A 15213-nucleotide genomic window follows, 5' to 3' on the forward strand; every position below is an offset into this window, starting at 1 on the left:
CCTAAGTGGTCAAAGGATTTTTTTTCCTTAAAAATCTAGGTGGTTCTGGGTTGATATGCTCAGGTGTGTGATGTGCTCTTTGAATGTGTGATTTCATATCTTTTTTACTTAGGTTTTGTGTTATGAATCGTTTTTTTTCTCTTTTTTTAACATCTTTATTGTAGTATAATTGCTTTACAATGCTGTGTTAGTTTCTGCTGTATAACAGAGTTAATCAGCTATACATATACATACATCCACATATCTCCTCCCTCTTGCGTCTCCCTCCCACCCTCCCTATCCCACCCCTCTAGGTGGACACAGAGCACCTAGCTGATATCCCTGCGCTCTGCGGCTGATTCCCACTAGCTATCTACTTTACATTTGGTAGTATATATATGTCCATGCCACTCTCTCACTTCATCCCAGCTTACCCTTCCCCCTCCCTGTGTCAAGTCCATTCTCTACATCTGCATCTTTATTCCTGTCCTGCCCCTATGTTCTTCAGAACCATTTTGGGGGGGGGGATTCCATATATATGTGTTAGCATACGGTATTTGTCTTTCTCTTCCTGACTTACTTCACTCTATATGAAAGACTCTAGGTCCATCCACCTCACTACAAATAACTCAGTTTCGTTTCTTTCTATGGCTCAGTAATATTCCATTGTGTATATATGCCATATCTTCTTTATCCACTCATGTGTCGATGGACACATAGGTTGCTTCCATGTCCTGGCTATTGTAAATAGAGCTGCAGTGAACATTGTGATACATGACTCTTTTTGAATTATGGTTTTCTCAGGGTATATGCCCAGTAGTGGGATTGCTGGGTCGTATGGTAGTTCTAGTTTTAGTTTTTTAAGGAACCTCCATACTGTTCTCCATAGTGACTGTATCAATTTACATTCCTACCAACAGTGCAAGAGGGTTCCATGTTCTCCACACCCTCTCCAGCATTTATTGTTTGTAGATTTTTTTTAAGATGTTGGGGGTAGGAGTTTATTAATTAATTTATTTATTTTTGCTCTGTTGGGTCTTCGTTTCTATGCGAGGGCTTTCTCTAGTTGTGGCAAGCGGGGGCCACTCTTCATCGCTGTGTGCGGGCCTCTCTTGTTGCGGAGCACAGGCTCCAGACGCACAGGCTCGGTAGTTGTGGCTCACGGGCCTAGTTGCTACGCAGCATGTGGGATTCTCCCAGACCAGGGCTTGAAGCCGTGTCCCCTGCATTAGCAGGCAGATTCTCAACCACTGCGCCACCAGGGAAGCCCATGTTTGTAGATTTTTTGATGATGGCCATTCTGACTGGTGTGAGGTGATACTTCACGGTAGTTTTGACTTGCATTTCTCTAATGATTAGTGATGTTCGGCATCCTTTCATGTGTTTGTTGGCAATCTGTATATCCTCTTTGGAGAAATGTCTGTTTAGGTCTTCTGCCCATTTTTGGATCGGCTTGTTTATTTTTTTGATATTAAGCTGCATGAGCTTCTTGTATATATTTTTTTTTTTTTTTTTTTTTTTTTTTTCGGTATGCGGGCCTCTCACTGTTGTGGCCTCCCCCGTTGCGGAGCACAGGCTCCGGACGCGCAGGCTCCGGACGCGCAGGCTCAGCGGCCATGGCTCACGGGCCCAGCCGCTCCGCGGCATATGGGATCCTCCCAGACCGGGGCACGAACCCGTATCCCCTGCATCGGCAGGCGGACTCTCAACCACTTGCGCCACCAGGGAGGCCCGTATATTTTGTCAGTAGCTTTGTTTGCAAATATTTTCTCCCATTCTGAGGGTTATCTTTTCATCGTGTTTATGTTTTTCTTTGCTGTGCAAAAGCTTTTAAGCTTCATTAGGTCCCATTTGTTTATTTTTGTTTTTATTTCCATTTCTCTAGAAGGTGGGTCAAAAAGGATCTTGCTGTGATTTATGTCATAGAGTATTCTGCCTATGTTTTCCTCTAAGAGTTTGATAGTGTCTGGCCTTATATTTAGGTCTTTAATCCATTTTGAGTTTATTTTTGTGTATGGTGTTAGGGAGTGTTCTAATTTCATTCTTTTACATGTAGCTGTCCAGTTTTCCCAGCACCACTTACTGAAGAGGCTCTCTTTTCTCCATTGTATATTATTGCCTCCTTTATCAAAGATAAGGTGACCATATGTGCGTGGATTTATTTCTGGGCTTTCTATCCTGTTCCATTGATCTATATTTCTGTTTTTGTGCCAGTACCATACTTTCTTGATTACTGTAGCTTTGTAGTATAGTCTGAAGTCAGGGAGTCTTATTCCTCCAGCTCCGTTTTTCTTTCTCAGGGTTGCTTTGGCTATTTGGGGTCTTTTGTGTTTCCATACAAATTGTGAAGTTTTTTGTTCTAGTTCTGTGAAAAATGCCATTGGTAGATTGATAGGGATTGCACTGAATCTGTAGATTGCCTTGAGTAGTATGGTCTTTTTAACAATGTTAATAGTATGGTCTTTTTAACAATATTAATTCTTCCAATCCATGAACACAATACATCTCTCCATCTGTTTGTGTCATCTCTAATTTCTTTCATCAGTGTCTTATAGTTTTCTGCATACAGGTCTTTTGTCTCCTTAAGTAGGTTTATTCCTAGGTATTTTTGTTGTTGTTGTTGAGTGGTAAATGGGAGTGTTTCCTTAATTTCTCTTTCAGATTTTTCATCATTGATGTATAGGAATGCAAAAGATTTCTGTGCTTTAATTTTGTATCCTGCTACTTTACCAAATTCATTGATTAGCTCTAGTGGTTTTCTGGTAGCATCTTTAGGATTCTCTATGTATAGTAGCACGTCATCTGCAAACAGTGACAGTTTTACGTCTTCTTTTCCAATTTGGATTCTTTTTATTTCTTTTTCTTCTCTGATTGCTGTGGCTAAAACTTCCAAAACTCTGTTGAATAATAGTGGTGAGAGTGGGCAACCTTATCTTGTTCCTGATCTTAGTGGAAATGCTTTCAGTTTTTCACCATTGAGAACGATGTTGGCTGTGGGTTTGTCATATATGGCCTTTATTATGTTGAGGTAAGTTCTCTCTATGCCTAATTTCTGGAGGTTTTTTTTCATACATGGGTGTTGAATTTTGTCAGAAGCTTTTTTTGCATCTATTGAGATGATTATATGGTTTTTCTCCGTCAGTTTAATACGGTGTATCACATTGATTGATTTGCGTATATTGAAAATATTGAAGAATCCTTGCATTCCTGCAATAAACCCCACTTGATCATGGTGTATGATCCGTTTAATGTGCTGTTGGATTCTGTTTGCTAGTATTTTGTTGAGGATTTTTGCATCTATGTTCATCAGTGATATTGGCCTGTAGTTTTCTTTCTTTGTGACATCCTTGCCTGGTTTTGGTATCAGAGTGATGGTGGCCTTGTAGAATGAGTTTGGGAGTGTTCCTCCCTCTGGTATGTTTTGGAAGAGTTTGAGAAGGATAGGTGTTAGCTCTTCTCTAAATGTTTGGATTCACCTGTGAAGCCATCTGGTCCTGGGCTTTTGTTTGTTGGAAGATTTTTAATCACAGTTTCAATTTCAGTGCTTGTGATTGGTCTGTGTATATTTTCTGTTTCTTCCTGGTTCAGTCTCAGAAGGTTGTGCTTTTCTAAGAATGTCCATTTCTTCCAGTTTGTCCATTATATTGGCATACACTTGCTTGTAGTAATCTCTCATGATCCTTTGTATTTCTGCAGTGTCAGTTGTTCTCCTTTTTCATTTCTAATTGTGTGGATTTGAGTCTTCTCCCTTTTTTTCTTGATGAGTCTGGCTAATGGTTTATTAATTTTATCTTCTCAAAGTACCAGCTTTTAGTTTTACTGATCTTTGCTATCATTTCCTTCATTTCTTTTTCATGTATTTCTGATCTGATCTTTATGCTTTCTTTCCTTCTGCTAACTTTGGTGGTTTTTTGTTCTTCTTTCTGTAATTGCTTTAGGTGTAAGTTTAGGTTGTTTATTTGAGATTTTTTTGTTTCTTGTGGTAGGATTGTATTGCTATAAACTTCCCTCTTAGAACTGCTTTTGCTGCATCCCATAGGTTTTGGGTCATCGTGTTTTCATTGTCATTTGTTTCTAGGTATTTTTTGGTTTCCTTTTTGATTTCGTCTATGATCTCTTGGTTAAGTATTGTTTAGCCTCTATGTATTTGTATTTTTTACAGATTTTTTCCTGTAATTGATATCTAGTCACAAAGCATTGTGGTTGGAAAAGATACTTGATACAATTTCAGTTTTCTTACATTTACCAAGGCTTGATTTGTGACCCAAGATATGATCTATCCTGGACAATGTTCCATGAGCACTTGAGAAGAAAGTGTAATCTGCTCTTTTTGGATGGAATGTCCTATAAATATCAATTAAGTCCATCTTGTTTAACGTATCATTTAAAGCTTGTGTTTCCTTATTTATTTTCATTTTGGATGATCTGTCCGTTGGTGAAAGTGGGGTGTTTAAGTCCCCTACTATGATTGTGTTACTGTCGATTTCTCCTTTTATGGCTGTTAGCATTTGCCTTATGTATTGAGGTGCTCCTATGTTGGGTGCATAAATACTTACAATTGTTATATCTTCTTCTTGGATTGAGCCCTTGATCATTATGTAGGGTGCTTCTTTGTCTCTTGTCTTTATTTTAAAGTTTATTTTGTCTGGTTTGAGACTTGCTACTCCAGCTTTCTTTTGATTTCCATTTGCATGGAATATCTTTTTCCATCCCCTCACTTTCAGTCTGTATGTGTCTCTAGGTCTGAAGTGGGTCTCTTGTAGACAGCGTATATATGGGTCTTGTTTTTGTATCCATTCAGCCAGTCTGTGTCTTTTGGTGGGAGCATTTAATCCATTTACATTTAAGGTAATTATCAATATAACTAAATTAAAAAAAGTAATTTTAAAAAGAGAGAAGGAAAAAAGAGAGCAAACCAAAATAACAAATCTTCCAATGATAACAAGCACTAAAAACTATACTAAAAAACAAAAACAAAAAACAGTCTGTCAGAACCCTAGGACAAATGGCAAAAGCAAAGCTATACAGACAGAAAACACACAAAGAAGAATACACATACACACAAAAAGAGAAAAAGGAAAAAATATATGTATATAAAAAATTTAAAAGAAGAAGAGAGCAACCAAATCAGTAAGCAAATCTACCAGTCATAATAAACTCTAAATACTAAACTAAGATAAACATAGAACCAGAAATAAATTAGATGCAGAAAGCAAACCCCAAGTCTGTAGTTGCTCCCAAAGTCCACCACCTCAATTTTGGGATGATTTGTTGTCTATTTAGGTATTCCACAGATGCAGGTACATGAAGTTGATTGTGGAGATATAATCCGCTGTTCCTGAGGCTGCCTGGAGAAATTTCCCTTTCTCTTCTTTGTTTGCACAGCTCCCGGGGTTCAGGTTTGTATTTGGACCCACCTCTGCGTGTAGGTCGCCTGAGGACGTCTGTTGCCCACCCAGACAGGACAGGGGTAAAGGATTGGCTGATTCGGGGGCTCTGGCTCACTCAGGCCCTGGGGTGGGGAGGGCTACGGATGCAGGGCGAGCCTGTGGCGGCAGAGGCTAGTGTGACGTTGCACCAGCCTTATGCATGCTGTGTGTTCTCCCGGGGAAGTTGTCCCTGGATCACGGGACCCTGGAAGTGGCGGGCTGCACAGGCTCCCAGGAGGGGAGGTGTGGATAGTGACCTGTGCTTGCACACAGGCTTCTTGGTGACTGCAGCGGCAGCCTTAGGGTCTCATGCCCATCTCTGGTGTCCGTGCTAATAGCCACTGCTCGTGCCTGTCTCTGGAGCTCGTTTAGGCGGTGCTCTGAATCCCCTCTCCCTGCGCACCTGGAAACAGTGGTCTCTTGCTTCTTTGGCAGCTCCAGACTTTTTCCCGGACTCCCTCCCAGCTAGCTGTGGTGCACTAGCCCCCTTCAGGCTGTGTTCACGGAGCCAACCCCAGTCCTCTCCCTAGGATCTGACCTCTGAAGCCTGAGCCTCAGCTCCCAGCCCCCGCCCACCCCAGCGGGTGAGCAGACAAGCCTCTTGGGCTGGTGACTGCTGGTCGGCACCGATCCTCTGTGCGGGCATGTCTCATCTTTGCCCTCCGCACGCCTGTTGCTGTGCTCTTCTCCGTGGCTCTGAAGCTCCCCCCACCCCCCCGCCCACCCCTCGTCTCCACCAGTGAAGGGGCTTCCTAGTGTGTGGAAACCTTTCCTCCTTCACAGCTCCCTCCTGGGGGTGCAGGTCCCGTCCCTATTCTTCTGTCTCTGTTTATTCTTTTTTCTTTTGCCCTACCCAGGTATGTGGGGAGTTTCTTGCCTTTTGAGAGGTCTGAGGTCTTCTGCCAGTGTTCAGTAGGTGTTCTGTAGGAGTTGTTCCATATGTAGATGTAGTTTTGACGTATTTGTGGGGAGGAAGGTGATCTCCATGTCTTACTCCTCCACCGTCTTGTAGGTGCAAATTCACCATCTGAATCATTTTTTTAATGTCTGTTAGTTTGGAGGTGTGTTGGTTTGTTAAATTTTTTGGTGTTTTTAATTGTTGTAAAATATAACATAAAATGTAACATTTAAACCATTTTTAAGTGTACAGTTCAGTGGCATTAAGTACATTCACATTGTGTGCATCCATCCATATCCAGAACGTTTTATCTTCACAAACTGAAAGTCTATTTAGTAATCAAACTTCACATTTCCCCTTTCTCCCTGCCCCCAGCAACCACCATTCTACTTTGCTATGAATTTCACTATTCTTGGTACCTCCTATAAGTGGAGTCTTAAAATATTTGAACTTTCATGTCTAGCTTATTTCACTTTACCTGATGTCTTCAAGATTCATGTTTGTTGTAGCATGTGTCAGAATTTCCTTTCTTTCTAAAGCTGAGTAATATTCCATTGTATGTTTGTACTACAGTTGTTCATCCATTTTAATTTGTTAATGGACAGATGGATAGCTGCTATAAACATGAATATACAAATTGCTCAATTCCTTGCTTTCAGTATTTCAGGGTGTATACCCAGAAATGGATTTACTGGATCACATTGTAATTCTGGGTTTAATTTTTTGAGGAACTGCCATACTGTTTTCCATAGCAATAGCACCATCTCATATTCCAACTAGTAATGCACACAGATGCCAATTTCACATCCTCACCAACACTCTTGTTTGGTGTTTTTGGCTGCATTGGGTCTTTGTTGCTGCGCACAGGCTTTTCTCTGGTTGCGGAAAGTGGCTACTCTTCATTGTGGTGGCTTGTCTTGTTGCAGAGCACGGGCTCTGGGCATGTGGACTCTAGAGTGCAGGCTCGGTAGTTGTGGCTCACGGGCTTAGCTGCTCTGCAGCATGTGGGATCTTCCCGGACCAGGGCTTGAACCCGTGTCCCCTGCATTGGCAGGCGGATTCTTAACCACTGTGCCACCAGGGAAGCCCCACCAACACTTACTCTTCTCTGGTTTTCTGATAGTAACCATCCTAATAGGTGTGAAGTGATATTCATTGTAGTTTTGATTTGAGATTCTCTGATGACTACTGGTGTTGAGCATCTTTTCATGTGTTTATTGGTCATTTATCTTCTTTGGAGAAATGTCTACTCAAGTCCTTTGTCCATATTTTAGTTGGGTCTTTTGTTGTTAAGTATATGAGTTCTTCATATACTCTGGATGTTGATCCCTTATCATATACATGATTTGCAAGTATTTTCTCCCATTCTGTAGGCCAACTTTATATATATGTATATAATATATATTTTAGTGCACAAAAGTTTTTAATTTTGATGAAGTCCAAATTTTTTCTTTTGTTGCCTGTGCTTTTGGTGTCATATCCAAGAAATCATTGCTGGACTTCCCTGGTGGCGCAGTGGTTGAGAGTCCGCCTGCCGATGCAGGGGACACAGGTTCATACCCCAGTCCGGGAAGATCCCACATGCCACGGAGCGGCTGGGCCCGTGAGCCATCGCTGCTAAGCCTGCACGTCCAGAGCCTGTGTTCCACAACGGGAGAGGCCCCAACAGTGAGAGGCCCGCATACCACAAAAAAAAAAGAAAAAGAAATCATTGCCAAATCCAAAATTATTTCCCGTCTTCTTCTAAGTTTTATAATTTTAGGTCTTACATTTAAGCCTTTGGTCCATAGTGAGCTAATTTTTATATATGGTGTAAGGTAAGGGTCTGATTTTTGCATGCGAATGTTGTTTTCTCAGTACCATTTGTTGAACTTTTTTTAAAGCAAGTCTTTCTAGTGTGATTTTTGTTGCTTGGGGACAACTCTTCTAATTTTTTTCTTATAGTATCTTTGTAAGACCTAAATACTTCTTGTGATACTCACTTTTTTGAGAGATTAGTTTTCCTGAGTTTTAAGTAGATGTGTTTCAGAGGAGCTTTTCTAACTTCACTGTTATTTTGTGTAATATTCAGAAATGTAGCAGGTTGCTTTCTGGGGTTTCCTGGCTGTGTTCCCCTACCTCATTTTTATCTCTGCTTTGTCTTGTACCTATCCTGCCAATTTTGCTTTATGTTCCCAGTTTTTCTTCAATATGGAGTCCTGGAAGAGAGCCTTGGAAGATCAGTTTCAAAAGTTCATAGAAGTTAGCTTCAACCCTTTAAGCCTTATTCTAGGCCTCATGCATTCATCCACTTAATTGGACTTGACATAATTTTTCCCAGGTTTAGCTGCTGTTATCAGATTGGCCCGCCATGGTTTCCAGTGGATGCCTGTTGGCTACTTTGAGTTTCTTCTGTTATCAAATCCAGCATATGCCCGATTACTTCCCTTTCCTTATTGCATAGATGCTGATACTGTAGATATTGTGGTTACAGTAGCCTGTTTTCTCCTCTCCCATTTGTATTTTGGGATTTCCTTGTTAAGTGGTTTGGTTATAAGCATCCATAGGCTCTTGGTTTTGCTGTCTTGTTACTCTGATTTTCTGTGGAGATTTGGGTAAGCAAGGCAGAAGATCCATCAGAGAGAGTTTGATAGACATATGAAAGCATGTGATATTCTTGTTAGATTTTTTTTCAGATTGATTCTGAAAAGAGCTCAGAGTTAAAAAAAAAAAAGCTTTAAGGTTACTTTGAAACATGGTGCTCTATATGTATAGTTACATATGTTGACTGATGGAGTGTATTGACCATATCTTATACAGGTCTTTATAAAGTCTTCATGAAGCAGCTTTTTTCCCTCAAAATTAAATGATTGTAAAATATTCACATAATTCATACCTTTTTTCGTGCACACACATACTTGTGTCTGCTAGTCTTGATAGTTCATATGCTTCTTTGATGGCTTTAGCTTATTTGTCCCAGAACTAAGGAAGTATTTTATACAATTTGGTGATGTAGTAATTCTAAACTGAGCCTGGTCTATAGAATCAAGCAGATTTTTATGTTAACAAATAGCAGAGTGTTTGCATTAGCCAAGGCACACAAAGGTCTCTGTATGAAGACTGACTTTATGTAATTTATAAACTGATTTTGAAGGCATAACAAAGATATTTTTAGTACATAAAATTGTTTACAGTAATTTTTTAAGTGAAAATCAAATTATATCACTATACATTCTACTATAAACATGTATACACATTCTAGGGAATGAGGAAAGTGATAGAAACATCCTTACCACCCCACAGCATTTTGGGACATTAACTTAATATTTTATACTTAAATGTAAGTTGTGGTTCTGGTTGTAAAGCTGGCATGTTAAGTACTCTGTGTATGTCATATTTAAGGAAATAGATGTGATGTGAACTAATGGGCACAGGGTTTCTTTTGGGGGCGATGAAAATATACCTTAAATTCACCAGTTTAGAATGTGCAATTCAGTGGGTATATTTATAGAATTGTGCAGCCATTATCACAATCTAAGTGTATAGTACTTTCATCACCCCAGAAAGAAACCCCATGCCTATTAGCAGTTCACTGATTTTTCTCCCCACTCCCAATCCTGGACAACCATTCTGTCTCTGTAGATTTGCCTATTCTGGACATTGCATATAAATGGAATTATGCAATATGTGGTATTACACTTAGCATAATGTTTCCAAGATTTGCCCATGGTTTAGCATATATTAGCACTTAATTCCTTTTTACTGCTGAGTAACATTCCATTCATTGTGTGGATATACCTCATTTTATTCGTCTATTTATCAGTTTGTGGACATCTAGGTTGTTTCAGATTTTTTGCTATTGTGAATAATGCTGGTGTGAACATTCATGTGCAAGGTTTTGTGTGGAGTTATGGTTTTGTTTTCTCTTGGGTATATACCTGGGAGTGGAATTGCTGGATTGTATGGTAAACCTAGACCTCAATAATCTTAGGTAGCTTTTTTTAAAATATATTTTTTATTTATTTTTATTTATTTATTTATTTTGGCGGCACTAGGTCTTAGTTGCGGCACGTGGGATCTTCCTTGTGGCGTGAGGGATCTTTTAGTTGAGGCATGTAGACTTCTTAGTTGCTGCATGTGGACACTCAGTTGCAGCATGCATGCCGGATCTAGTTCCCTGACTAGGGATTGAACCCGGGCCCCCTGCATTGTGAGTGAGGAGTCTTACCCACTGAACCACCAGGGAAGTCCCTTGGATAGCTTTTTTAAAGACATTTTGTGAAACTGCCAAATGGTTTTCCAAAGTATTCATACCATTTTACCTTCCCACAAACAACGTTAAATGGTTCCACTTTCTCCACATCTTTGCCAACACTTAAACTGTCTTTTTTCAAAATTATGGTTATCCTAGTGAGTGTACAGTAGTATCTCGTGGTTTTGATTTGCATTTCCATAATGATTAATGGTCTGGAGCATCTTTTCATGTGTGTGTTGGCTATTTGTATATGCTTAAGCCTTGAACAGTGCAGGGTTTAGGGACCCCACCCCCACACACTAGGGAATAGGCATAGAACGTTACAGTTGCCCTGCCCTCTGTATACAAGGTTCTGCATCTGTGGATTCAACCCACTGCAGTTGCTAAGGCACTGTAGTATGTATTTATTGAAAAAAATCTAAGTTGTAGGACATCTTTATATATTCTGGGTAATAATCGCTTATCAGAAAAATAATTTGGGAGTATTTTCTTCCATTCCATTGCTTGTCTTTTTCACATTCTTGATGGTGTCATTTGTAGCACATGTATCCAATTTATTAATATTTTTCTTTTGTCACTTGTGCTTTGGTATGTCTAAGAAAGCATTGCCTGATCCAAAGTCATGAAGATTTATTGCTGTATTCTTCTAGGAGTTTTTTAAAATAGTTTTAGCTCTTACATTTTGGGCTGTGATCCATTTTCAGTTACTTTTGGTGTGTGGTGTTAAAGAGGGAGGGATGGACTTCATTTTTTTGCATGTGATTATATGGTTGTCCCAGCACTATTAGGTGAAAAGACTGTTTATTGAATTATCTTGACACTCTTGTTGAAAAATCAGTTGACCATAAATATGTTTATTTCTGAACTCTTTGTTCTATTCCACAACCTATATGTCTTTATGCAGTACCACATAGTCTTGATTACTGTAGCTTGTAAGTTTTGAATTCAGGAAGTATGAGTCTTTCCAACTTTGTTCTTCTTTTTCAAGGTTGTTTTGGTTATTCTCTGTCCCTTGCATTTCCATATGAATTTTAGGATCAGCTGGTCAGTTTCTGCAAAAAAAGAAGCTGGGATTTGACAGGGATTGTGTGAATCTGTAGATCAATTTGGAGAATCAGGCCATCTTCACAGTATAAATTCTTCTATAATATTAGTTTTTGTTTGTTTAGCCATCTGAAGAAAAGTGGTCTTTTTAAGGTTTAGGTGGTATGATAGAATACATATGCAATGTTAATGTTCTTATTTCACAATACTATGATTGTTTATTATGGGCTGGTAGGAGCTGAATATGTAAGGGAAAGTTGAACACCAAAATTTGAAATGCTAAGAGTATTTTAAACTATAAATTGATTTTTTTTCATTTTTGTAACAAATTCATAATGATGAGGTACTCCTCAATAAATAAATTTTAAAATGCCAAATTGTGTTAAGCATATTAAATGTATTTAAATATAATGTAATTACTCTGAAAATCAAGCCCTGTTCTCTTCATCAGTACTATTTTTCAGCAATACTGAATACTAGTATTTTTTCGGTCTTTATTAAGCCAGCTCTTTTTTAAATGTAACTAGATGTTCCAAATAACATCCAACCTGAAGATTTTTTAAAATTCTCAACATAAAATTTCTTACGTTGACAGTATTACACTCACACATAATTATATGGGTAGGAAAACAGCTAAAATGCCAGAGTGAGTTAATGACATTTTCTGTAACACTGAAATGCCAGTCTTTTCAGTGCAGTAAAGTTAAGGGTTTAAACCCCTTTTTAACATTGTACTGGAATTTTGGTTTAATTTGTTGAAGCTTGGTGATCTTTCTTAGTAACAAATGGACATTTTGACCTATTCCATTTTCTTCTTTGTTGGGGGGCTGTTTTTCTTTATATCTAAGTTTTTACTTTACTTTTCCTGTTCTGGGATCCTCTTTCTGTCAGTCTTTGCTGAAGTTATACCATTACCACTTTTCCTTAACTATAGCCATAGGCAAGTGAGTTCCAAATTCAGACTGTGGTATCTAGAACTAGCTGGATATTTATTAATGAAGCGTCTTCAAGGCACAGAGAATAGTTACTCCTACTCTTAGGGGACAGGAAGTGTTGGGGCAGTTAAGGGACAAGGCAGAAATGGCCTCACCAGCCTGTAGGACCTAAAGATGAAACCTAAGAAAAGATTAGAAAAAGCTTTTTGATGATGTATTAGCAAATAGAAAGCAGACTTGGAGATCTATGCTTCTGTTAGGGCTTTTTTGCATTAGGAGATTTAAAGCTGAAGAGTAATTAAACAGCTATGGCTAGTTCTTAAATAAAAATGTATACACAAAGTGTATGCAGAAAATTAACTACTAAAAGAATAAAGACCAGAATGATTTATTTGAAACTGATTTTGATGTAGCCATTTTCAGTGACTTAGAAATCACCCAAGCTTTTTGTTAATGCAAACTGACCTTGCCTCCAACTATCAAGGTTGAAGCCAGCAATGGAGAGTGAAGAATGTCAGCAGTGAGGGCATCATGAGCAGAAGGGGGAGACAGCGGCCAGGAATGGGCAAGAGGAGAAAGATGGAGAAGTAAGGGAGTCAGATCAAGAGATAGGAATGGAAACATACAAAGGAATTGAATAAGAGAAGAATGTAAAAACAGCTGGAGGGAGAAGGGAAGAGAGGAGTACAAGTGTAATCATTGAAGTAAAGTCAAGTGTCATTATTTCAGTGTTTGAATCTGCTTATTAGTTAGGACTACAGTGAACCCTTTAAAGAATTGAGTTTAACCATGGAAGAAAGAAGTTGATCAAGAAAGAAGGGAATTTTGATGAGCATGTTAAATCACTTTTTAAATTTAAGATCAACCCTAAAAATACACAACTGTTGTTTCATTTTGCAGCATAGTAACAATAATATTTGAGTCATATTACAATGGGGCACTATTCTAAGTGCTTTACATATATTGATTCATTTAATCCTTACCACAACTTTATAAGCAGATACTATTTCTCCCATTTTACAGATGCGGAAACTGAGCCACAAAGAGAATAAGTAATTTGCCTAGGCTAGTCAGATAACAGAGCCAGGATTCCACTGAGGCAGTCTGACTACTGTGCTACAGCTGGCTTCATCACCTCTACCTCCCCCTCTCCATCATTTGTATGGTATATTTCTGTAGAAATTTGTCTTGTTTTGAGAATGTAATATGCCCTTGAAATAGTTGTACATCTGCTAGAGTGACAAACTGTGGACACTATTTAAAGATCACTTTTTCTTCCCTTTAGTTACAATAACTTGAGAAAGTTTATTAAACTCAGTACCAGAACACAAAAGATGAATAGTGCATGGTCCCTGTCCCCAGTGAACTGAATCTCAGTTTGTAATTGGTCATTTGAACCAACCAAATGTCTACTCCAATATTGGTGTGAATTCTTTTACTTTGAACCAAGTTTGCTAATGAATGTTTGTTGCCTTCAGAAGTATGCTCACCTTTAAAAGCCACCGACCAACTAGTATTGTCGTTACTTAAAGGTTTTTGAGTTATTTTTGTTTTAATAAGCTACACAACAGTCAGCTTTTCATACAAAAAGCAGTGATACCTAGTTTGATTACCTTCCTTAGTCATCCTTAAAATTAAAGCCTCGCATGGATATTCACAAAGTATCTAAAAAGGTGTTTTGTTTTGTTTTGTTTTTACAGCCCTGATGGAGTAAGATGTTTGCAGGCAGTAGAGGAGGAAATGTGAATGGAGGTAGTGGATTTCACCAGGAACTTTGGAAGAGTGTTGGGTATTAGTTGCACTGGAGGAGGATGAGAATTGAGCCCTATTTAGAGGGAGAACAGAAAGACTTCTGTGAGGAGTGTGGGTAAATAAACCAGGAACCTATCCTGAAGATCATTGCTTAGCTCCTTGAATACTTAATTTTTAAAACTTTTTTGTAGAATTTTAGAATCATTCACTAGCATGCATATTTTGTGTCCATTGAGACTGTCTTCTAAGGAGAAGAGCTATGTGGTTTGAAAGTGCTTCTTGATATTGAGGTTTACAAAAAGTCTGAAGAGGATGGAGCTGTGACTGGGAGTCCTAAGAGATTTTACCAAGAAAAACTCATTGGAGACTTTTAGAAGTGCCCTTTAGGCAAGTAAGAGAAATTCTGGATTATCTGGTGTTAGGAAGACAGTTTAAATATTAAGTTCAGTCTAATTTGACTTTTCATTTGAGCCTGTATTGCTTCACTGTTTGACAAAGAGTTCTAGCATTTGAAGGTTGACGTAGCCATTTCCCTCTTAGACATGAACGAGATAATAAATGAGAGATTGTGGGAAACTGAGAGTATCTTCATTTTATTGAGTGTTTCTTGCATTTCTTACCTTGGCATTGGCTCTTAGATTTTTTTGTTGTGACATTTGGAATACTCTGAACTTAATATTGGTGCCTTTATATTAATATGTGGATTATCCACATGTCATTCCTTCCGCAAGCATTTTGAACAGCAGCTGCACAACGCTGGATAATGGGAACACGAATGAATAATTTAGTCTCTGTGTTCAAGCTGCTTCTAGACTGGTAGGGCAGACAAAATTAATAAACCCCAAGTTAGAGTACAGTGTAAGTACAATGATAGAGGAATACACTGTTTGCTATTGAGTAAAGGAGCAATTCGCTCTGACTCGGGAATTTTACCTTGGGCAG

General features: G+C 38.8%; 1 protein-coding gene across 6 annotated transcripts in view; it reads left to right on the forward strand.

Moving 5' to 3' along the window:
• The window catches only part of CCNT2 (cyclin T2), a 47298-nt gene that overhangs the window by 11145 nt on the left and 20940 nt on the right, over positions 1-15213 (forward strand). The window contains exon 1 of one of the 6 annotated variants that reach the window (XM_060106446.1): positions 14220-14271. The exons of the other annotated variants lie outside the window; for them this stretch is intronic. Within the exon in view, the coding sequence (XP_059962429.1) occupies positions 14266-14271 (6 nt within the window). The 5' untranslated portion in view covers positions 14220-14265. Of the gene's footprint in view, positions 1-14219; positions 14272-15213 lie in introns of those variants that run through there. 6 annotated transcript variants of the gene reach the window in all.

Source organism: Mesoplodon densirostris, chromosome 8 (genome assembly GCF_025265405.1).
Source record: "Mesoplodon densirostris isolate mMesDen1 chromosome 8, mMesDen1 primary haplotype, whole genome shotgun sequence".
Lineage (NCBI taxonomy): Eukaryota > Metazoa > Chordata > Mammalia > Artiodactyla > Ziphiidae > Mesoplodon > Mesoplodon densirostris.